Source organism: Necator americanus, chromosome I (assembly GCF_031761385.1).
Source record: "Necator americanus strain Aroian chromosome I, whole genome shotgun sequence".
Lineage (NCBI taxonomy): Eukaryota > Metazoa > Nematoda > Chromadorea > Rhabditida > Ancylostomatidae > Necator > Necator americanus.
The window spans coordinates 5,673,060-5,695,770 of record NC_087371.1 but is presented as its reverse complement, the minus strand read 5'-3'; the positions used below and the strand labels follow the sequence as shown (position 1 = coordinate 5,695,770).

Here is a 22,711-nt window from a genome sequence, read left to right as displayed (position 1 = left end):
TTTTACGGAATATCATCTGTAGACGAAGGAAAACAATACTACAAAGATTCGAAACAACTTTTCCAGGACGCAGGAATGAATATCAGAGACTATGTCAGCAACAATCAGGAACTGAACAGATTCATGGAAGAACAAGAAAATTCCAAAGTTGACGAACAATGCAAAATCTTAGGCGTGACGTGGAAAACTACTACGCACGAATTCAAAATACACTTACCAAGATGTATAACAGAAACAACATGGACAAAAAGGAGAGTGCTACAAAAGGTAGCAAGCACTAACGATCCCTTCGGTTGGATTTCAGCAGTCGTACTCGTGGGAAAAATTTTCATCCAAAAATTGTGGACACAAAATATCAGTTGGGATGAATCACTACCGCAACACCTGCTTGAGGAATGGACACAAATCATCGAGTCGTGGACCTTGTCTTCGGTGACCTTTCCACGTTTACTAATACAAGACAACGCGCCCAATGCAAAGTACGACATCCACGTCTTTACCGATGCGTCACAGTCCGCATACTCCGCCTCTTCTTACTTACTGGAAAAGATCAATGGTCATCCTGAACGAGCAATGCTATTGGTTTCGAAATCACGACTGGCTTCGAAGAAGCCTTTAATGACTATACCAAAACTGGAGCTTTCACGACTGCTCATCCGCGCCAATCTGCTCCGCTATCTGAAACTCCACTTGGACATCCCAGTAGACCGATTTTTCCTATGGTTTTTTTTCCTAGACAGCAGAGTCGCACTCTCATGGACACAGTCAGATAAGGATCTTCCCATATTTATACGTAACCGCGTTCAAACAATTCGAGAAAAGGCTCAAGATGCAATCTTCCGTCACATACCAGGCTCACAAAACCCTGCAGACGTCGCAAGCCGGGGATGCACAATAGACGAACTGATTTCCAACAATCTCTGGTGGAATGGACCCAGTTTCCTCCTCGGAGAAGAAAACACGTGGCCAAACGAGAAGATTGGCTCAGATGCCGAAGAACACTCTGCATCCGCTGTATGCTGTACTACACAACAAGAGCCAGAAATTGAACAGACCCAAATGACATCAGTAATGGAATCTGAAAGATTCAGCAAGTGGACCTATATCCTGAGGACACTCGTCACGATCCTCACCTTCATTACCAGACTTTCGACAAAGGCCACTCAACACTTCGGAACTACGAAGAATGCCTTACGATCCAAGGCAGAAATAATTCTCTTCCGAATGGCTCAAATCGAGGACCCACCCTGCAGTGATCTACAACTTCAACTTACACTCTTCAAGTGCGGACGGACACACTTGTTCAGAGTTCGAACAGGAATCCATGAGTCTGCACTACCTCCGGAGACAAAAGAACCTATTCTACTCCCACAAAGCAACATCACCGAGCTATTCATCCTACACGTCCACGAGCTGAATCACCATTGTGGAACAGAACAAACATTAATCGAGCTCCGAAAATTAGTATGGATACCCAAAGGAAGGTCAACAGTGAAACGCGTCATCAACAACCGCTGCTTCCTTTGCAGACGAAATAATGCGAAACCATTCAAGCTACCGGACTTCCCTCCACATCCAGATTATCGCGTCAACAAACCCAACCATCCCTTCGAAAACTGCGGAATTGACGTCATGGGACCAATAAAGTACAAATCCAAACATGGAGAGACCAAAAAATGCTGGATCCTACTAATAACCTGTCTAAACTGCCGTGCCATCATAGTCGACATTATACGCAGTCTCTCATCACATACATTCCTCCACTGTCTAAGACGCTTCATTGCCACGAACGGGTGCCCGAAAAGAATAATCTGCGACAACGCCCCCGCATTCAAGACCTTCGCACAAGCACAATCGGATGAACCCATGAACGAGAAAAGACCAGAAGACTTACTGGACTACTGCGCAACCAAGAAAATCCAATTCAAGTTCATACCTGCGTTCAGTCCGTGGCAAGGAGGAGTTTATGAACGAATGATAGGCATTTTCAAGTCCGCCTTCATGCATGCCACAAGAAATCGGACACTTCTAATGGACGATTTACATACACTAGCAAAGGAATCGGAAGCCATTTGCAACTCAAGACCTCTTACATACGTGAACGACCAAGAAGACTTCTTACCTTTACGTCCAGTTGATTTCATACGTCTCACAGTTCGCCTATCTTCTCCCCGCCTGCTCAATGAAGACGATGAATGGAAGTCACAATACACAACGAAAGACAATCTGATCAAAGACTGGAGGTTCGGACTCCAACATCTCGAGACCTTTTGAAATAGGTGGCAAGTCGAATACCTGACATCTTTACGCGAGCGACAACAAATTTCTCACCCCCATCCACGGATCCATCACAACGACAAGCCAGCAAATGGAGAGTACGTTCTCATCCAAGACGACAACAAGAGAGGCATGTGGAAAATAGGACAAATATGTGGATCATCCGACGGATATCAGCGTTCAGTTCAAATTCGACTGCCTTCACGACTGATAATAACAAGGCCCATCAACCTTGTCAGCCGCTTCGAAATCACTTCAAATTCAACTACTCAAGAACACACTCCAACTGTGCCCACGAATACTCAGAACGAATCAACGGAAAGAAGAACCCCATCCCCGACCCATCATATGGTCACTCGGTCCAAAGCTCGACGACAACAACTGAGCCTACCCTTATTCATTTCGATCATGACAGCTCTCCCACAGTGCATCATTACGGCCAGCTCTCGTTGTCCTGAAGAATTAACACTTGACAAGAAAATCATTTACGCAGCTCCGTGTGTGACAAAGGGAATAGCTGTAGCAGCGTATTCAAAGGAGAATAAACGGCAGATCTGCTGGTTTCCAATTACATGCCCACACGGCGAAACTCGAGCTTCCTTCCACCCATCAAAGAATCTACAACTCTGCGAACGAAAATGCGAATGCCCAAAATGGTCACAATTCTGCTCACACTACAACAATTCTCGCACACAGGGACCAAAGGCGTCGAACATCCCATCTGAGTTTCTTCATTTTACTCCTGACGAGGTCTGCTCGTCAGGAGTAAAATGAAGGTCCCTGCAACACATCCCTACCGAGGAACAAAGCGAAAAGCAGCAATGACGGTGCCGATAAGTTCTGTATGTATGACACACCAGTCGCGCTGTATGACTTCAGCAATACGAGATCCTCGGACATGCTGATCCCTATCAAAGCATGGGGAACGACCATGAGAGAATTCTATCCTCACAACACGGACGCTCACGCTGAGGCTGTTTTCATCTCAGCCAAATGCTCAAAAGGAGGTGTGGAAATAGGATCAGATCGAGAAATCGATAAGATAGAAGCATGCATAATCTCTTACTGCGTCTTTGCAACCCACCTCTCGAATACCGCACTGTTCTTCCCGACAGAGCTAGTAGTTGTTAAGTACACCATCAAAATCACAGCATGGCAAAATGGACTACACGTTCATCACTCCTCTCTAACTTGTCCCTCGCATCCAATATGCGAAGTTCTCCATTACAGCCTCTGCATAGAGAAAATCTACAATACTCAATGTTGGACAAACCTTGACATCTTGTTGATCACATCAATATGCATCATCTTGTTATCATGCTACTCTTGAAACCGGTCATCTTCGTCATCAAGAAAACGATTAAGCTACCCCTCCGCCTTCTCAACTTCCTCTTCAACCTTCTGAGAAGGAACAAAAGGGAAACCACGAGAAGAGAAACAAACCCCTCCACCACCCAGTTTCGAACCTACACTCACCGCAAACGATAACACCGTTCACTTCGACACCCGCTGTCTTCGTTGCCACAGCAATCCTTGTCTACGGGTCACAACAAAGAAACTGCTGTTCAGACGTCATTTCAATAGTCAGTACGACAAAATCCTGTTCAATCATCAACTCGACTGAAACATGTACTTTCAACGAAGGAGCAACCCTAACTCTCCAACCACTGGGTCAGGACGTATGCCTCTCCTTGAGAAACCAAAAGGACGAGCACATCGGTCTCATTTCTCTTCGCGCAAAGAGAATCCGCCACATCTGTCACTTAAGGATCGAATTTTTCACAAGAGATCACGAACTGAATTCGGAATCCTCGCATAGATGTTACAGAGCGGGTAGTTGTCAACCGGACAAATGCGACAACACCAAATCCTCAGACATCATTCCTGAGTTCAGTTGGAGAGCATCAAATCATCCCGGATTTACCTTCTGCACCGCAAGTTGCCAGTGCATAACGTGCGATGGATGTTTCTTCTGCACATCATCATGCTTATTCTACAGGTTGTACGCTAGACCAACGTCAAGCACCATCTACACAGTCTTCACATGTCCTGTGTGGGAACTCACAGTAACTGTCGAAGTTACGCTCCAACTTCAAACAAGAACCACTACGCATCCAGTCATTCTTCGCCCAGGACACGAATCAACAACATCAGACTGTCACTATTGGGCACGATTTCACCCCAACTGCCCATCCTCACGTCAGCATTCATCACCGATGGCTCAAGAACAGCAATGACGATGAAAGTCCAAACCAATAACTTGACACCACAAACACCAGCACAACTTCAATGTGCTTCTAAAACCGATGCAATCACGTTTCTCTGCCATTTTTCTTCGAGAACGTGCACCTGCTCCACAGGACCGTACAAAGCCACCTGTACTTGCCCGGAAGGAAATATGTCAAAACATCTACGACACAACACCTTGCCATTAATCAGCAAAAACGTCATCATCGAGAAATATGAGGACACCATCGCAACTCACACACAAGTTGGATCAGCAATCAACGTCTAAGTGAATATGGAGAACGTTAGAATCGTCTCGATACAAAATCAAGGAAAATGTTCCGTAACAGCTTCTAATATCGAAGGATGTTATTCATGCCTAGTTGGAGCCAAAATAACCGTCGTGTGCTATTCCACGAAAGAACAAACAACAACTGATATCACCAGCAACAAGCAGCTCCAAATTGCTACCTGCACGAAGAGAGGAAAACTTGCCGAATTGACATTTCACTTCAACTCCCCTAAAGTTTCGACAAGCTGCACCATCTCTTGCCCCGGAGGGCAGTCGAGTTTCCAGCTAAGCGGTCTCCTCGACTATGTCAACGACGCACAACTTCAAAGAGAGATAGCAGTCAACAGCGAAATGGCCGTCAACAAGCCAAGCGATTCATTAGAAAAAATACCAGATTGGTTATCCTCAATCGTAGACAAATTCAATTTCTTCAATCTTAAAGTCTGCTGTATCCTTGCTTTGTATCTGTCCTGTATTACCCCAATAACGTCTGCATTTCGAGATACTTTTCATTCATCAGCCAAGAAGCAAACCTAATGGGCCCCGGTAGGTTATCTAACCGATAAAATAGTCGCATTCTTTCAATAACTCTCGCTATAGCATGAATTAATCATTTTCTCATTTGTTCATTGTTCTGTCTGCAATCTATACGACGAGACATTTTCATCTTAGTCATAGCTCCAAAAGACAGACAAAATTAAATTCTTGGAAGCGTATATATACTCCACATGATTGTTGACATTTGGTTCGCAACAGCCCACGAATATCGCTACAAGCAAGGAACGACGACGACTAAATTTTTCACAGGACGTAACGAGCACGCACATATTTACACATTACTGCACATTCAGACATATATTTATACGTAACTGTACATTTACATTCCCTGCACCAAGTGAATCATTATGACATAACATCGAAGTAGAACAATGTAAACAACAAGAAATGTATCTTACCATCTGAATCATTAAACGTCTGGATCAATTGCACATAGTGCAATTTGCTGAATAATCGCGATGAATTTGCATTTCCATACGATACAGCACAGTTTCTTTTCAAGAAGGAGAGAAGAAGGAGAACTGAGAGGCTCCACTCCGAAAGCAATGAAAAATCATGTAAACTACCTGTGTCGATAGTTCCCAGTTCACCTCAGGGAGTTACTCACGTATCAAAAAAATATACGCACCAAGAAATTTGTCCAAGATGCATTCTAACCTAAATGACTGGTGGTACGGCAACATTGAATGATAGTCATAAATCAGTTATACACGATCAGTTATACACGTTGTCAAACGTGTTCAACCTGATGAGCACGCGACGCTGCCGCAACGCCCAGGCTTTCGCTGCTTGACCCACACACTTTCCTCTCTCACTGTTTTAATCGTGTTAAATCCGGTTCAACCGGAGCACTACGTATGTATGCATGCTTGTCTGTGTAATTACGTTGTAATGAAGAGTAAAGAGGATCAATGTCATTGCTGACCTACTGTATGTCAGAACTTCAAAATTCTTGCAGATTTTCAACCTCTCAGCAATCTCTATACTCATAATTCTTGGGTTTTCTTCCACTAAAATGCTCACTATATCGTCATCAATGTCAGAAGGCTGTTATTTCTTTCTCGCGCAGCCTCAACACTCACGTCTTTCCGAAATTTACATAGTACTATATGTAGTAGAAGCAGTGTAGAAGCATTTTTCTTCTCCATTTGGAAGAAAAATTCCTAAAGCGCAAATCGACTTCGGGCGCGTGATTGAAAAACGATTCTGAATCGAAGTGAATGCAATAACTGAACTGATCAATGCCACTTTTTTTAACTTTTTTTCGTTTATGCTCTGATTTTTGAAAGCCTTATTTTGATTGAGCGGGTGTGGCGCAGTCGGTTAGAGGTCTGTTGTAGCCACACGGTCAAGGGTTCGAAGCCGCCCTAGCGCAAACCAAGCCTTTCATCTCTCCGGGGTCGATAAATTGGTACCAGACTTGTCTGGGAGGATAAAACACTGACTTGATCATCGGCTGGTCCCCCAATTCATTGTATAGGCCAACAAGCGTTCCAGAACCCCAACGATTACAAATTCCAGTAAAACGCGTTGGCATCCCAATTGGATTGATACGCCAGTGACTTTTATGCTTTTTATTTTGATTTTTACGTGAACGTTCGCGAACTGTTGTGGATAGTAGTGGAGAATATATCATTGAATAAAATGTTGATAGTGCTTTCGTGTGAATTTCTAAAATTGGCGTGAAAAGTCGCATTTCTATCCGAATATCCTAGTAGAAAGAGAAGTATCACTTTGTGAATGACAAAAATGTTTCTGGATTATTTGATGAGCAGGTAAAATTAATGAACTTTTTTATTACAACTGCTTACATCGGCACATTTTAAGAGGATAGAAAATGGGTTTTCTTGCATCCATGTATCCATTTGTCATTTCTTCATTCATTTGCCCTTGAGGTAGCACAAGCTTTTTCTACATTCTGCAGGTTGGTAGATACAATCGCTGTCTTTCTCACATGCCATTGGCCTGGAAGAAAAGAATTAAAACGATCATCAAATATGTTCTTCACAAGTGAAGAGACTTACAAAACTTACTTTCTATCATAAACACAATAGAACTTTGCTTGATAGGGTTTCACTTTATTCAAAAGTCTCATCCAGCATCCGTATCGTGTTGCAAACGGGTAAATCATCTAAAACCATTTCCATGTAAGTGAGAGTGTTTTCCTCAAGCAGTATTCAGGAATACGACCTGCTGCACAGCTGTCTGGTTCCTCAGGAACGTATCCAATACCATCATAAGATCCCCTGGATAATCTCTAAATAGGTTTGAATGAATTTTATAGAAATAATTACTTTTTAAAGAATTTCATAGAAATAGAGCATTTCTTTTTTTGTTGTATGTATAGGGATATAGGGACTGACTGCTTACATCAATCAGCAAACGAATGTAGGTATTGCGAAGAACATCAAAAAATTCCTGATTCTTTAGGTCCCGTATTTTTTCTTATTTTCTTTATTTTTTAGTGATTCGTGTGCGAAAAATCTGCAATTCACTAGAACCAAATCTCTTACTGATAAGAATCAAAATCCTTCTTTTTCTAGGGCACAATTAAGTCCACTAGACGTATTAGATTCATCCGGCGCTGATTTAAGTGTTTTTGTCGAAAACTAGCACACGTTCTCTTTGTTGGAACAAGTTACGGTAGCTCTATTTCTAGAAGAAATCCGAAAAAAAAAGATCAGAACGAGACTTTCAAAATTTGTGTGGTTCTAAAAACGCACACGAAAAAATAAAGTGGGACAAAATTAAATCCTCGCTTTGCAGTGGATTAGTTGAAAAAAGAAAAAAAAAAAGCTCATTCGCTAAGAGATATAACAACGTTTTTTCCTTACACAGTGATGGGTCCATGTGATATGACAATGGCATGGCTCCGGAGATGTAAAAGTAATTAAAGACATCACTCCACGAATCTGAGATCCCGATCTCAGATTTTTCTCAATCTGAGATGATGAAATCGGCCCGGAAGATACGGCTTCAGGCGTTCTGGCGCACTATTTTCTGCAGGGAGTTCAATTGGAGCGCGCCAGCCTGGTGCGGCGCCGCATCTTCCGACCTGTTTTTTTACGGCAGTAAGGAAGAAATGAACGAAATCACTTTCCTCTCTATAATATACTATCCCTTATAAGAATACTTCACCTGAAATCTGCACCACCTCAGAATCGTGGGGCGATGCCTTTAAAGAAGGTTGCGAAAACTTTGCATGTGTTTTCAGGGTAAGAGGTCCGCTGTGGCCTCACGATCGATGGTTCGAAGTTACCCTACTGCCAAGCCTTTCATCTCTCCGAGGTCGATAAACTGAGTTGTTTGTTTGGGAGGATAAAAATACTCTTTATTATCGTCTGACCCCAGAAGTCATTGTACAGGCCAACACCCCTTTCCAAAAAAAACCCCAACGATTACGAGTTACAGTAAAACGCGTCGGTGCATTCCAAGCGGTTTGATACGCCAGTGACTTTATCCTTTTATTCTTTTATTTGTCAGGACTAAATTTTGGAAGTTTGTTTGAAATTAGCGCTCAAATTTGCTCTCGCATGGTATTTTCGAAAACGGAGTTTTGTTCGGAGACGGGTTTTTTTCTCGGCACAAGTTAGTAGCGATAAAGCATTGTCTAACTATATCTTTACAAAAATGAATAGTGAACATGGTGAACGCTAACATACCCTTCGAACGAGATTATCCCACGTCCTTCTTTTGGCGTTTGCTGGTATTTGGCAAAACTGAAAGCTTCCAGTTCCATTTTGGGATCATACTTCTGAATAATGGCAGTCGCTTTTTTTTAAGTAAAAATAACGTTTTGTTATTTGAATTAGGATTTCACTTCATATATTGCACAAATGCAGAGAAAATCCTTCGACTTCGACTCTACCAATCTTCCTTGCAAATTTATTATCCTTTCAAGGATACGGAGAATCAAAACCTTTTAATGAAGTAGTCTGCGGAGCATCTATTTGCGCCCTTGCCTAAACGTCGGTTTAAATTCCCGTACGAAAAAAAATTGTTGCCTTAGCTGTGGCAGTGGACATTTCAGCAGCAGCTGAGGATTTTAATCGGGCTCATTGATTATGGAGAGTTTGATAGGAATCGAAAAATAAAAATAATCATTGTCCCTACCAGCGCATACAGTTGTCCTCCCATGCCAAGTTTTGCTCCCTTGTATTTCTTGCCGAGAGCAGCATTTCGGCGAACTTGTAAATGGAAGAAATCAATAACTCTTCGCTCTTCGACAAGATTCAACCTTGGATATTCGTCAATTTCTGAAATAATGAGCCGTTCTCATCTCATGAACAGTAGCGCTCTTTGCTTTGAAGAGAATTATTACCTTTGTCTGCACCGGAGCTGAGGTGGCCAAGAACGGCTACCTGGAAGTTATTTGATGCAAAAAAATATGGAATAAATGAGGTAAAAATGTAAGACTCAGATCACGAACTGCAACGAGAAGAACGTGAAGGGAACTCATGCGGTTAGGCGCGGTTTGTTGATGATTTGGAGCTGATTGAGTGGATTGTGATTGTGCTGTTGCGATCCAAGGATTTTATATGGTTACTTTGCACAAAAACTTGTTCTCCATAATGTATTGTTAGCACAACTACAAAGAAGTGGAAAAGTATCGATATTCCTTCATTCTATGCAGACAAATAAATATAAAATATACCAAAAGTGTAAACACACACAATTCGTCAGTTTCCCCCGCAGTTTAAAAAAGAGGATTTTTGCTAGATCCTATAATATCGTATTCAAGAATGTCCATGAAATCCAATGGAATCTACCAGACAAGCAGTACTCAATGCATGTACTCAATGGATTTTTATTTCTGCAAATTTTCGGCAGTCTGGACTTCGGGGAAAACGGGCAGCTAAGTACACGGAAGAAAATCTGATGCATATGACGAAATTTCGTTTCTGCTGACAGAAGTATCGGAAAACCATATTTTGGTATTAGTGAATTAGTGCCAAAAAGCTTCCCAATCAAACTTTTTCACCACCATCCTTTTATCCTATTGTCTCACGTGTTGTTTCTCATGTTTTACTTGTTGTTTTTGTTTTTTTTTTCATAACTGGTCGCTTTACCTTTACCTGCCAAGGATTTGATTCAAGAGATTTCTGGGGCGAGTGCGCTTAGGCGCTCTTAATTTCATAGAAACAGTTCAAAAGATAGTCTAAGACAATAAATTTCTTCAGGCTACCTCTAGAAGGAAAAGATTGTAATTCGTGATCCTTAATTTAAAAAAAACATTTATGAGATGTGGCGACGTATCCACGAAGCACCATGGTAAAGTCGAGTCCGACGTAATCGGATGATTCCTGTACATGGTTTATTTTTGAGTACAATCTAACTGTATAATAAGTGTACTATAACCGGAAGCTTATTTAAAATAGTTTTATTATTATATACTTCTTTATTTCATTATAGTATAATTTTTGAGATATATTCCGAACAAAGATCTCGGTGTTCGAAAATACATTACGTCAGCCTTGAAATTTATCTTTAATTACGACGCGAAAACCCAGGAGAAGCATACATACTGCTGCGGTTCAACCGGATTCAACAATAAGAATGAGTCTTCTACAATACGACAACGATAAGAACATAGCAGGTGAGAGGGAAAGCATGTCAACGAGAAGAAAGCGCATGCACTGCGGCAGCGTTGCGTGCTGCTCAGGTTGAACATGTTTGGTGGCGACTATGCACTCGTCCAGTATCAATGACTATCGCTCACTGTCGTTACGGGAGAAGTCGGCGCATTTAGGTTGAGAGAGACCCTGGACATATTTCTGGTTATAGTTGAGGTGCCAATAGGTTTTCGATGCACGAAAAACTCGCTTAGGGTACAATGCCATGATTTTTTTGGTGTGGTCTTTTTATTCGTCTCTGAAGAGAATCCTCTCAGTTCTCCTTCTTCTGTCTTCCTCGAAAATAAACTGTGCTGTATCGAATAGAAATGCAAATTCATCACGACTATTCAGCAAAATGAGCTATGAACTACCGACGAAACCCTTTAATGATTCAGGTGATAAAATAAATCTCTCATAGTTTTTATTGTTCTATTTCCACGAAATGTTATGATGATTTAGCTTGAATTTATGAATTTTATGCAAATATTTTACTTTAATGTATGAACTTCTGCGCTTCCGTATGGAATTCTGCAATTGCACGAAAGTATGTGTTTAATGGCCTTCCACAACGGGTTGCCGAATCGTAGTGCGTATGACTGTGAGTGTAGAACTGCGATGGACAGCGGAGGCACTTCCTCTGGAACCGTGCTCCGAGCTGCAAAGTAGCTCGACATGTCCGATTTTTCCGCCTTCTTGGGAAAAAATCGGAAACTTAACTAGGAGTAAATCATTGTCGAGATTCTCCATTGCCTATTTGTAAGAAACTACAAAAAACGATGAGATTAATGTTTATTTTGATGAAATAAGTTTAGAATCACATGAAACCGTAACAATGTATCAGATGTATTTATGCAATTGAAAGGTAATTAACATAATTACTCTTGGAATGTACAAGTAATTTACAGCATTTCCGCCATTTTGTTAATTTGTTTGTCATCGAAATACAATTTGGTAACCTAATACGAAGTCCAAGTAAATAAACATCTATCTTGTACGTGGGCTGCATGAATCTTTAAAAGCAACAATTTTTCTTCCCTTTTTACTTGTAATAGTATGTCGGGTATACTGTCACGTTATGTAATTAACAACTTATTTGATTAAAAGTTTTTGTAATTTTTCAGGGAAGCATCAGTTATACTCAAGCAGATCTAATTTGATCCAAACTCATAGATTACTTATAGCTGCGCTATGAAAGATCAATAATACGGTTGGAAAAACACATGAGTAATTTAGTTGTTCTTTGCATATAATACTTATCAACAAAATAAATCTATAACAGAACGCTTGATGCTGACATTCGCCGACGCAACCATATCGCTCGCCTGAGTATAAAAGGATGTCCCACAACCGTGCGAGCAGCCTTCTCATTCGACGGCCAACAAGGCAACAAGCATCGCAATTCCCGCACAGCTTCAACAAACAATACCAACAAACAGTGATCTGGTACTGGCAATACTGTATATAACTTTACTGTTAATAAAGTGTATCCTTCAGTCTTGGTCGACAACTAGACCGCGTGGCAATACGGATAAGATAAATCTATCCGTATCTTTGGCGAGCAAGAAAACCCCTCACAATTCCACAATTGGTGCATCGGCAGATCAAAAGATCCAGGTCGGTTTCGCAATAAACCTGCTTTACATACAATAGTGACTCATTGCCATCCTTCTGAGCAACTCATTGCGAGACAATAACATCTGCATTAGTCATCATTTCTCAGTAACAGCCATTGTTACCAATACTCCGTTGGCAATACTCCCTCGGCAATACTCCATTCGCACCTCTACTACATTGATTTCTTGCTAAGTAATTCCTTGCAATATGTCAACCCAATATTGGCACCCAGAAACGCCTGTTGACAACTTTTACCAATAAGCTTGAACATATCGTTTCGAGACTGAAGGAGGAGAAGCTAGAGGAAATCCCAATAGATCCCCAGGCACCGCGCAGTATAGTAAAAGAAAATGCCAGTAGGTTAGAAGAGGGTATTAGCGCGATTAACTCGGCTACCGTCAAAGTAGAGAACGTTCTCAGCAACTTTGCATCAATACTTGATAGGTTGGAGCAACCCTCGGAGAAAGAACAAGAAGATTTTGAACTATATCTATGCAAATCCGAATCAGCGCTATCTTGCGCCTTCGACCTTATGGTATTGATGCAAGCGCGACTACAAGCACTAACTTCCTGCGTAGATACAGCTCAATCATATTCAGCTACTCCGCATGATGTAAACAGCTCTTCGTTAGCAATGAATCATCTACAGACGAAGCCAGTAGAGCTTCCTTCTCTCCCCATCCCGACCTTTGGGGATAACATATGGGAAAGGGATAACTTCTGGGAATTATTCAATAACAATATACACTCCCAGCAGTTACCGGAAATGGTAAAATATAACTACTTACTCAATGCTTTGAAAGGGGAAGCCAGGGACTGTATAAGAAAGTTCCAGGTCACTAAGGATAACTACTCCAAGGCCACAAACTTCCTACTTGTGAAATACGATAACAGGGAAGTCCTAATTAAGCAGTTGGTAGAAAGACTGTATAAGTCGGTATTACGAAGTCCATCAATAAAGGACCAACGTCATCTTCTCGAACAACTACAACTGATTGTAGCCCAGTTGACTGAAAAGAGAGAAGAGGTCAATAGCCCATGGCTAATAAAAAAGGTGTTAGCCAATTTTCCCGATTCGGTCAAGCGGAAAGTGATTGCCAAAAAGCAAGAACTATCCGCAGACGTTCCGTTTACAATGCAACATCTCTTTAAGTTCATAGATGAGATACTGTCCACGGAAGAAATGTTCCTATCCTGTTCCTTTCCGAGAAGAGTTCTCCAATGCAACAGAGACAAGTGAACAATAATATTAGACCGCACTTAATGACTAAATGCTGCATGTACTGCAAGAACAACCATCCCTCGTATTCATGCACACAGTATTCTACTCCCCAGGATCGTTCCGCATACTTGCATAAGGAACAACTTTGCATGATATGCGCATCTCCTAAGCATAGGACGACTGAGTGTAAAGGTCGTCCATGCTTCAACTGTAAAGGGTTACATCATACGTCATGTTGTTTCAAGAACAACACTGAATCAAGGCCGTCACAATATAAGGGCAATAACCCAACTAACATTGCAAGACTACAAGAAAAAGTGAAGGAAAGAATCAATAAAGGGTCATCTAAGATGGTTCGTTCAAATGTTATTGCCACTTCTGACAATACGACAAGTGAAACATCAATTCTGCAGTTACAAACAATACTCAGTACGAGCACCAATAGCAAAGAAGAGAAGAGACCATACTTGCCAACCGGAGAAGTCACCATAATGGATCCTGAGACAAAATCGTTGTCGAAGGTAGACGTATTACTGGATACAGGGGCTGAAATCTCATTTGTAGACTCCACGCTTGCTGCAAAACTTCATTTGCCTGTGATCGAAGAAAGAAGAATTAATCTGCACACGGCACAATCTTCGGTTCGCAAGATACCAAAGAACGGAGATGCAAACTCGTCAGAATGGAAGTATGGGATGAGGAAGGAACTCCTCATTTAGTTCAACTGTTAACTCACGACATTTTGACTCGCGCATTCAAGCCACCACAGATACCAACAGAGGACCTCGACTTCATGCGCAACCGTAATATCAAGATATTACGGAGAACTGATAAAAAGGACATCAAGCCCTTTGTTCTTTTAGGATGCGATTACCTATGGAACTTCATGGGAAGTGATACTCATCCAATACCATTGCCTTCATGCCTACATTTACTACCTACAAAATTGGGATACCTTATTTCGGGAAAACGTCAAAAGGAGAATCCAGCGGTATTACAAGTTTCTCGAAACTCTGAAGAATTCGATGAATGGGACTGCAATTGGTCAATGGATGTCGCTCAATTCCTCACAATCTCCACATCTGAGCAAGAAATCATCGGCGATGAAAAAGATCAGTGGGGAAAGTTCTGTTCTATGGATGCAGCTGGTACTGAAGAATTTGCCAGCACCGAGAAAAGGCTCGTGCTAAGATGGACAAGATTGTTTGGGACCGATTCAATGAAACCATCGAACGAAGGGTAGACGGATATTACGTTACTCTTCCTTGGAAAGATCAATACCCGCATTTGCCAGACAATAAAGCGATAGCCTACAGACGCTTAGTTAGCGTGTGGAATTCGCCTAGTAAGGACGAGCAGCTCCTAGATAGATACAATAGCGTATTCAAACACCAATTACATCAGAAGATCATCGAGATTGTTCAAGAAGGAGATCCTGTACAGGGAAATCATGTGCACTACATTCCACATCAACCGGTTCTAACTCCGCAGAAAACAACAACGAAAGTGCGCATAGTCTTTGACGCATTGGCTCACTACAAGGGATCTCCGTCTCTAAACGATGTGCTGTACATAGGGCCGGTAATACTACCTCCTTTGTATGGCCTTCTGCTACTATTCCGAATAGGCAAAATAGCAGTAATAGCGGATGTTGAAAAAGCGTTCCTCCAAGTACGACTGCACGAAAAGGATAGGGACGCAACACGCTGTCTTTGGCTTCATAACCATAAGTTTCCCCCATCCCCCGCCAATGTCCAAACATTACGATTTACTCGGGTTACCTTCGGAATAAAATCATCTCCATTCCTATTGACAAGAACGACGTACTACCACCTTAATAGCTATAAAACGGAATCCGATATAGTGCAAGAACTTAAAGATAATCTGTATGTAGACAATCTCATACTGACGACCGATTCCATTGATAGGGCAATACATTTATATAAAAGATCAAAACAGATGTTCCAAGATCTCAATATGAATTTACGCTAATTCACTTCCAGCAATACCAAGTTGAGGGAAGAAATAGCAGACCACGACAGGGCATCAGACTTACATCCCAAAGTACTCGGTCTTATCTGGGACATAACGAGGGATATTATTCATATCTCTACAAAAATCCCATCCATGTCATCAATAACAAAAAGGACTGTTACAAGCGCAATTTCAGCAATTTATGATCCTTTATGATGGCAAATCCCACTTCTTCACAAAATCAAGATCTTCCTGCAAGACCTATGGAAAAATCAATACGACTGGGATGTAAGATTACCCGACACAAAGATTGAGGAATGAAAAGGTATCACCGCTCAAATTAACGGGTTTGAGAAGGATTTGCCCCTTTTCTTGCAAGAAAAAAAAGGCGAAATCATTCTGGTGACATTTGCGGATGCTAGCACCAATACTATGGCTGCATGTACATACTTACACAGTAACACATCAGCGCAGCTCTTGATGGCCAAGTCCAAGCTTCCATCTCTTCAATGCCACTACACAATCCCAAAATTAGAACTTAATGGACTAACATTGGCAATAAGGCTCACTAACTCAGTATTTTCTCAACTAAAGTCAGTTCTCAACATAAAAAGAGTCTATGTCTTTTCTGACTCGGAGATCGTACTGAGTTGGTTGAAAATTAAATCTGAAAAAGAGGTTGGACAGTTTGTTTCCAATAGACTAATTGAAATACGGAACATCACCAATCACATGACTGAGCAGGGATGCTTTGTCAGGTTCGGTTATGTTTCGCCTCAAGATAACTCGGCTGACTGCGCAACAAGGGGATTGAATAAAGATGAGCTAGTGTTACACTTTTGGTGGACAGGCCCCAACTTTATTCACTTCCCGTCACGAAAGTGGTTAAATCAGAGAAAGATTTTTGAGATTCATGAAGACGATAAAACTAGTTGGAATGAGAATGAAGACCCAATGAAAGTCTTCATTGTCGGTGATGCAGGGAGAGAAAAAGAAAAAGAAGAATTCGAACTACTCAAGCCTGCTCAAATTCGGACCTTTGGAAAGGCGAGAAGGATCATGGCATACGTTGTTCGAATCGTGGTCACAATTGTCGCTAAACTCAATACAAAACGCGATCGTTCATTGACCCTGTCATTAATGATAAAATGCGATCAGCCATTAGCTTCGGAGCCATTAAGTGGAAAGGAAATTCAAAGGGCTGAGACATTGCTAATCAAGCATCACCAAGAAACAAAAATCACTCCCGAAATTATTAAAGCACTGCAACATCTCAATATCCTCAAAGATGATGAAGGGATTCTCCGTTGTTACTTACGTCTTGGACGTGCTCAAATGAACGACATGACGAAATATCCCATCCTCATCTTCCAAAAAACTGATCTTGCAAAAATGATTATCTGTGATTACCATCGAAAAGGTCATCCAGGAATAAATCATACAATAGCGCTTGTTAGGCAAAAGTTTTGGATACCACAATTGCGCTCACAAGTCATCACTTTGATTCGTAAATGCCTGCAATGTCAAAAGTTCAATAATCTGCCATATAAGTACCCACAACAAGAAGACTTGCCAAAAGAGAGGGTCATACGATCCTACCCAATTCAGCACTTTGGAGTGGATTATTTCGGGCCACTACCGATCATAAGTCCCGTAGGTCAAGGGAAATGCTATGGATCCATCATTACGTGCATGACAACAAGACTCATTCATTTGGATGTAGTCTCCGACCTCACCACTGTAGCATTTCTACATATGCTTCGACGTTTTTTTGCAAGAAGAGGCATTCCTCAGTCAATAACGATAACGCACCTACCTTCGAATTGGGGGAAACAATACTGAATGAAAGAATTCGAGCTGCAGAAAGTGATCCAACAATAACAACAGAATTGAGTGACAGAGCAATTGACTGGAAACATATTACACCGTATGCTCCCTGGCAAAGAGGGTTTTATGAAAGGCTAATTAAATCCGTAAAATGCTCACTCTACAAAACCATGGGAAGATCACTTTTGTCTTTCAAAGAACTTTCAACAGTTATTGTTGAGATTAAGGGACTGTTGAATACACGACCGCTTACGTACATAAGCAATGACCTCAATATGGATCATATCCTTCGTCCGATCGACTTTCTGCAAAAAGACCTGACAATACATTATCCAATGGGAACTATGAACGATGAACTGCATGATCCAAGCTATGCTCCACCTGAGCAGATAGGAATGTTACAAACAAAAAGGCAAGCAATAGTAGCTCTACAATCTTCATGCGAACTTACAGAAAAATTTTGGCATGTCTGGCAAACACAATATCTTACTGCTCTTAGGGAGAAACATCTAACCCAAGTAGGAAAGAAGAAAGGTTGTTCCCAAGTTCCAAAAGAAGGAGCGATAGTTCTCATTTGCGACTCAACACAACCTCGTCACTCCTGGAAAATGGGAACAATAACCAAGCTGGTCCAAAATAACAAGGGAACAACACGAGAAACAATCGTACGCTTACCATCACAACGTCTGATACGACGTCCTGTGAATCTTCTCGTCCCCCTCGAATTGGAAGATGATTCCTTGGATAATCCGACTACCTAAGAAAGATCTCTGAGATCAAAACCAGCGTCTCGCAATCACAGAATACACCAACAAGTACCAGGTACAATCTCAGGAAAAGAAAATCTATCAACTGCGGTAACAATGACTATGAAGGATCTGCTAGGGAGCAAGAACGAGAAAATGACCGTTCTCGCAATCCTTTATCAATATCCAAGATGCTACAAGTTTCACTACTATTGATACTTATGAATTTGCCCAATGTAATCAATGAATCTACGGTGAAGAATGCAACCCGCATTATTCAATGCATTGAAGGTGGGGTACAATTTATTTCTCCCGCACGGAATCCCTATGAAATATGCGCGGAACACTACTGCGTGCAGATAGATGCACCAAGAACGGAAGAAAACATCTGTTTTCCACCAGAAATTACGTTACAAGAACATCTGGTACAATGGAAACTCTCCGAAGTGCAGAATGTTCGCAGTGTTGAAATACAATGCCCACCAGCTCCATTCTGTCAATCAATAGCGTGTACCTTCTGTGCAGTCAATATTCTAAATCCAGAATGTTGGCCAAAGAGTGCAATACTGGCGACTGCATTCTGATAATGGGATGCTATGTTTTTCTATACGTACCATGTGGAGTGGGTCAACCAGTTCGTGTACTTATGAGAATATTTTGGAAGCTCATCAGTCTCGTTTATCGAGGATGTCAAAAACTTGGTAAAAAGAGGAATTCCAGGTCAACGACAAGACGAAGACTCCTGTCCGAAATCATAGCAATACCAGTATTAGTCAACATACCAGTTACCAATCAATGCCGGCAAATCAATGTCTCTAGTCATTTCTCCACGATTTGTACAAACAACACCTTGAAACCATGTCAAGTCCAGGTTTCAGAGGTACTAAAAATCAGCCCGTTCAAACGCGAGGCTTGTATTCGCCTTTCACAAAGCGAGACCGCAGTGCATGAGATTCGTATTCAGTGGAAGTCACTAGTTCTCGAATGTGAACCAGAAACAGACCTCCTTACCAGAGATACTATGCACAAAGTGGTGGACAGCAAACGCTGCCCCCACACGGGGTCATGCGTGGGTGAAAAATGTCGCTCAATAAACGCATCAAGTATCATTCCAGAATTAGCGGAGGGAAACCAACATCCAGGAAACACAGCCTATGTAGAATCATGTGGTGGTTTGGGCTGTGATTGCTTCTATCCTAGCTCCGGTTGCTTGTTTTACAGAATTTACCTTCGACCAAAAAGCGACCAAATATTTGAAATCTTCCATTGCAATAGATGGACAGAAGCAGCAAAAATTGAAATCACCCACATTGATGGGGTACAGAAGAGAACTACATCGTTAGTAGCGCAACTTGTAGCTAACGTACCCTTGAAGTGGAAAATGTTTACAATTACGCTAACCTCCGTCGCAATACTTCCACTACCCCTTCTTAGCACTCAATTCATCTCCGATGGTAACCGCACTGCTTTGTGGAAATCTAATGTTGTACCGGCACTGAAATGCTTCAATCGAAGCAATGCCAAAACAATGGATTGCCAAGTACTTGAAAATTGCATATGCTTCCAGCAGCTTTCCTTTTCTATCCGAATATCCTAGTAGAAAGAGAAGTATCACTTTGTGAATGACAAACATGTTTCTGGATTATTTAACAAGGAGGTAAAATTAAAGAATTTCTTTATTACAACTGCTTACATCGGCACATTCTAAGAGGATAGAAAATGGGTATTTTTGCATCCATCTATCCATTTGTCATTTCTTCATTCATTTGTCCTTAAGGTAACACAAGCTTTTTCTACATTCTGCAGGTTGGTAGATACAATCGCTGTCTTTCTCACATGCCATTGGCCTGGAAGAAAAAAATTAAAACGATCATCAAATATGTTCTTCACCTGTGAAGATACTTGCAAAGCTTACTTTCTATCATAAACACAATAGAACTTTGCTTGATAGGGTTTCACTTTATTCAAAAGTCTCATCCAGCATCCGTATCGTGTTGCAAACGGGTAAATCATCTAAAACCATTTCCATGTAAGTGAGAATGTTTTCCTCAAGCAGTATTCAGGAATATGACCTGCTGTACAGCTGTCTGGTTCCTCAGGAACGTATCCAATACCATCACAAGATCCCCTGGATAATCTCTAAATAGGTTTGAATGAATTTTATAGAAATAATTATTTTTCAATGAATTTCATAGAAATAGAGCATTTCTTTTTTTGTTGTATGTATAGGGATATAGGGACTGACTGCTTACATCAATCAGCAAAGGAATGTAGGTATTGCGAAGAACACCAAGAAATTCCTAATTCTTTACGTCCCGTATTTTTTTCTTATTTTCTTTATTTTTTAGTGATTCGTGTGCGAAAAATCTGCAATTCACTAGAACCAAATCTCTTACTGATAAGAATCAAAATCTTTCTTTTTCTATGGCACAATTAAGTCCACTAGACGTATTAGATTCATCCGGCGCTGATTTAAGTGTTTTTGTCGAAAACTAGCACACGTTCTCTTTGTTGGAACAGGTTACGGTAGCTCTATTTCTAAAAGAAATCCGAAAAAAAAGATCAGAATGAGACTTTCAAAATTTGTGTGGTTCTAAAAACGCACACGAAAAAATAAAGTGGGACAAAATTAAATCCTCGCTTTGCAGTGGATTAGTTGAAAAAAGGAAAAAAAAGCTCATTCGCTAAGAGATACAACAACGTTTTGCATTAGTGAACACTTTTTCCTTACACAGTGATAGATCCATGTGATATGCCAATAGCATGACTCCGGAGATGTGAAAATAATTAAAGGCAACACTCCACGAATCTGAGATCCCGATCTCAGAATTTTATCAATCTGAGATGAGGAGATCGGCCCGGAAGATACTGCTTCAGGCGTTTTGGCGCACTATTTTCTACAGGGAGTTCAACTGGAGCGCGCCAGCTTTGTCCAGACGGCGCATCTTCCGGGCTGTTTTTTACGTCAATTAAGAAGAAATGGACGGAATCACCCTTGTCTCCATGATCTACTATCCCTTATAAGAATACTTCACCTGAAATCTGCACCACCTCAGAATCGTGGGGCGATGCCTTTAAAGAAGGTTGCGAAAACTTTGCATGTGTTTTCAGGGTAAGAGGTCCGCTGTAGCCTCACGATCGATGGTTCGAAGTTACCCTACTGCCAAGCCTTTCATCTCTCCGAGGTCGATAAACCGAGTTGTTTGTTTGGGAGGATAAAAATACTGTCTTTATTATCGTCTGACCCCAGAAGCCATTGTATAGGCCAACACCCCTTCCAAAAAAAAACCCCCCAACGATTACGAGTTACAGTAAAACGCGTTGGTGCATTCCAAGCGGATTGATACGCCAGTGACTTTATCCTTTTATTCTTTCATTTGTCAGGACTAAATTTTGGAAGTTTGTTTGAAATTAGCGCTCAAATTTGCTCTCGAATGGTATTTTCGAAAACGGAGTTTTGTTCGGAGACGGGTTTTTTTCTCGGCACAAGTTAGTAGCGATAAAGCATTGTCTAACTATATCTTTACAAAAATGAATAGTGAACATGGTGAACGCTAACATACCCTTCGAACGAGATTATCCCACGTCCTTCTTTTGGCGTTTGCTGGTATTTGGCAAAACTGAAAGCTTCCAGTTCCATTTTGGGATCATACTTCTGAATAATGGCAGTCGCTTTTTTTTTAAGTAAAAATAACGTTTTGTTATTTGAATTAGGATTTCACTTCATATATTGCACAAATGCAGAGAAAATCCTTCGACTTCGACTCTACCAATCTTCCTTGCAAATTTATTATCCTTTCAAGGATACGGAGAATCAAAACCTTTTAATGAAGTAGTCTGCGGAGCATCTATTTGCGCCCTTGCCTAAACGTCGGTTTAAATTCCGTACGAAAAAAAATTGTTGCCTTAGCTGTGGCAGTGGACATTTCAGCAGCAGCTGAGGATTTTAATCGGGCTCATTGATTATGGAGAGTTTGATAGGAATCGAAAAATAAAAATAATCAGTGTCCCTACCAGCGCATACAGCTGTCCTCCCATGCCAAGTTTTGCTCCCTTGTATTTCTTGCCGAGAGCAGCATTTCGGCGAACTTGCAAATGGAAGAAATCAATAACTCTTCGCTCTTCGACAAGATTCAACCTTGGATATTCGTCAATTTCTGAAATAATGAGCCGTTCTCATCTCATGAACAGTAGCGCTCTTTGCTTTGAAGAGAATTATTACCTTTGTCTGCACCGGAGCTGAGGTGGCCAAGAACGGCTACCTGGAAGTTATTTGATGCAAAAAAATATGGAATAAATGAGGTAAAAATGTAAGACTCAGATCACGAACTGCAACGAGAAGAACGTGAAGGGAACTCAT

General features: G+C 41.2%; 11 protein-coding genes across 14 annotated transcripts; 9 read left to right on the top strand and 2 right to left on the bottom strand.

Annotated features, from left to right (window-relative positions):
* Nucleotides 1-75: 75 nt before the first annotated feature.
* Nucleotides 76-2,274, top strand: RB195_004609 (uncharacterized protein; the record flags this gene model as incomplete). The annotated part of the gene is made up of 1 exon (XM_064182529.1): nucleotides 76-2,274. One exon carries the CDS (start codon nucleotides 76-78, stop codon nucleotides 2,272-2,274), a length of 2,199 nt encoding a protein of 732 aa, XP_064033796.1.
* A 135-nt stretch (nucleotides 2,275-2,409) lies between these two features.
* Nucleotides 2,410-3,051, top strand: RB195_004608 (uncharacterized protein; the record flags this gene model as incomplete). The annotated part of the gene is made up of 1 exon (XM_064182528.1): nucleotides 2,410-3,051. One exon carries the CDS (start codon nucleotides 2,410-2,412, stop codon nucleotides 3,049-3,051), a length of 642 nt encoding a protein of 213 aa, XP_064033795.1.
* A 70-nt stretch (nucleotides 3,052-3,121) lies between these two features.
* Nucleotides 3,122-3,607, top strand: RB195_004607 (uncharacterized protein; the record flags this gene model as incomplete). The annotated part of the gene is made up of 1 exon (XM_064182527.1): nucleotides 3,122-3,607. One exon carries the CDS (start codon nucleotides 3,122-3,124, stop codon nucleotides 3,605-3,607), a length of 486 nt encoding a protein of 161 aa, XP_064033794.1.
* Nucleotides 3,608-4,798: 1,191 nt separating this feature from the next.
* RB195_004606 (uncharacterized protein) lies at nucleotides 4,799-5,332 on the top strand (the record flags this gene model as incomplete). Its single annotated transcript, XM_064182526.1, has 1 exon — nucleotides 4,799-5,332. The coding sequence occupies one exon, from the start codon at nucleotides 4,799-4,801 to the stop codon at nucleotides 5,330-5,332; it is 534 nt and encodes a 177-aa protein (XP_064033793.1).
* Nucleotides 5,333-7,233: 1,901 nt separating this feature from the next.
* RB195_004605 (uncharacterized protein) lies at nucleotides 7,234-9,812 on the bottom strand (the record flags this gene model as incomplete). The annotated part of the gene is made up of 7 exons (XM_064182525.1): nucleotides 7,234-7,318; nucleotides 7,387-7,484; nucleotides 7,544-7,610; nucleotides 9,016-9,107; nucleotides 9,467-9,609; nucleotides 9,675-9,714; nucleotides 9,783-9,812. 7 exons carry the CDS (start codon nucleotides 9,810-9,812, stop codon nucleotides 7,234-7,236), a joined length of 555 nt encoding a protein of 184 aa, XP_064033792.1.
* A 1,652-nt stretch (nucleotides 9,813-11,464) lies between these two features.
* RB195_004604 (uncharacterized protein) lies at nucleotides 11,465-13,822 on the top strand (the record flags this gene model as incomplete). Of its 2 annotated transcripts, XM_064182523.1 has the most annotated exons (3): nucleotides 11,465-11,512; nucleotides 12,463-12,582; nucleotides 12,815-13,822. In XM_064182523.1, the coding sequence occupies 3 exons, from the start codon at nucleotides 11,465-11,467 to the stop codon at nucleotides 13,820-13,822; spliced, it is 1,176 nt and encodes a 391-aa protein (XP_064033790.1). The 2 variants fall into 2 exon arrangements, with proteins under 2 accessions (XP_064033790.1, XP_064033791.1); XM_064182524.1 differs by lacking the exons at nucleotides 11,465-11,512; nucleotides 12,463-12,582 and having other exon boundaries at nucleotides 13,124-13,822.
* A 38-nt stretch (nucleotides 13,823-13,860) lies between these two features.
* RB195_004603 (uncharacterized protein) lies at nucleotides 13,861-14,523 on the top strand (the record flags this gene model as incomplete). The annotated part of the gene is made up of 1 exon (XM_064182522.1): nucleotides 13,861-14,523. The coding sequence occupies one exon, from the start codon at nucleotides 13,861-13,863 to the stop codon at nucleotides 14,521-14,523; it is 663 nt and encodes a 220-aa protein (XP_064033789.1).
* Nucleotides 14,487-15,047, top strand: RB195_004602 (uncharacterized protein; the record flags this gene model as incomplete). Of its 2 annotated transcripts, none has more annotated exons than XM_064182521.1 (1): nucleotides 14,487-15,047. In XM_064182521.1, one exon carries the CDS (start codon nucleotides 14,487-14,489, stop codon nucleotides 15,045-15,047), a length of 561 nt encoding a protein of 186 aa, XP_064033787.1. The 2 variants fall into 2 exon arrangements, with proteins under 2 accessions (XP_064033787.1, XP_064033788.1); XM_064182520.1 differs by having other exon boundaries at nucleotides 14,598-15,047.
* Nucleotides 15,048-16,258: 1,211 nt separating this feature from the next.
* On the top strand, nucleotides 16,259-17,620 carry RB195_004601 (uncharacterized protein; the record flags this gene model as incomplete). 2 transcript variants are annotated; one of them, XM_013436905.2, is made up of 1 exon in its annotated part: nucleotides 16,259-17,620. In XM_013436905.2, one exon carries the CDS (start codon nucleotides 16,259-16,261, stop codon nucleotides 17,618-17,620), a length of 1,362 nt encoding a protein of 453 aa, XP_013292359.2. The 2 variants fall into 2 exon arrangements, with proteins under 2 accessions (XP_013292359.2, XP_064033786.1); XM_064182519.1 differs by having other exon boundaries at nucleotides 16,733-17,620.
* Nucleotides 17,621-17,775: 155 nt separating this feature from the next.
* On the top strand, nucleotides 17,776-18,366 carry RB195_004600 (uncharacterized protein; the record flags this gene model as incomplete). Its single annotated transcript, XM_013436904.2, has 1 exon — nucleotides 17,776-18,366. The coding sequence occupies one exon, from the start codon at nucleotides 17,776-17,778 to the stop codon at nucleotides 18,364-18,366; it is 591 nt and encodes a 196-aa protein (XP_013292358.2).
* Nucleotides 18,367-20,113: 1,747 nt separating this feature from the next.
* Nucleotides 20,114-22,711, bottom strand: RB195_004599 (uncharacterized protein; the record flags this gene model as incomplete). The annotated part of the gene is made up of 7 exons (XM_064182518.1): nucleotides 20,114-20,198; nucleotides 20,267-20,364; nucleotides 20,424-20,490; nucleotides 21,915-22,006; nucleotides 22,366-22,508; nucleotides 22,574-22,613; nucleotides 22,682-22,711. The coding sequence occupies 7 exons, from the start codon at nucleotides 22,709-22,711 to the stop codon at nucleotides 20,114-20,116; spliced, it is 555 nt and encodes a 184-aa protein (XP_064033785.1).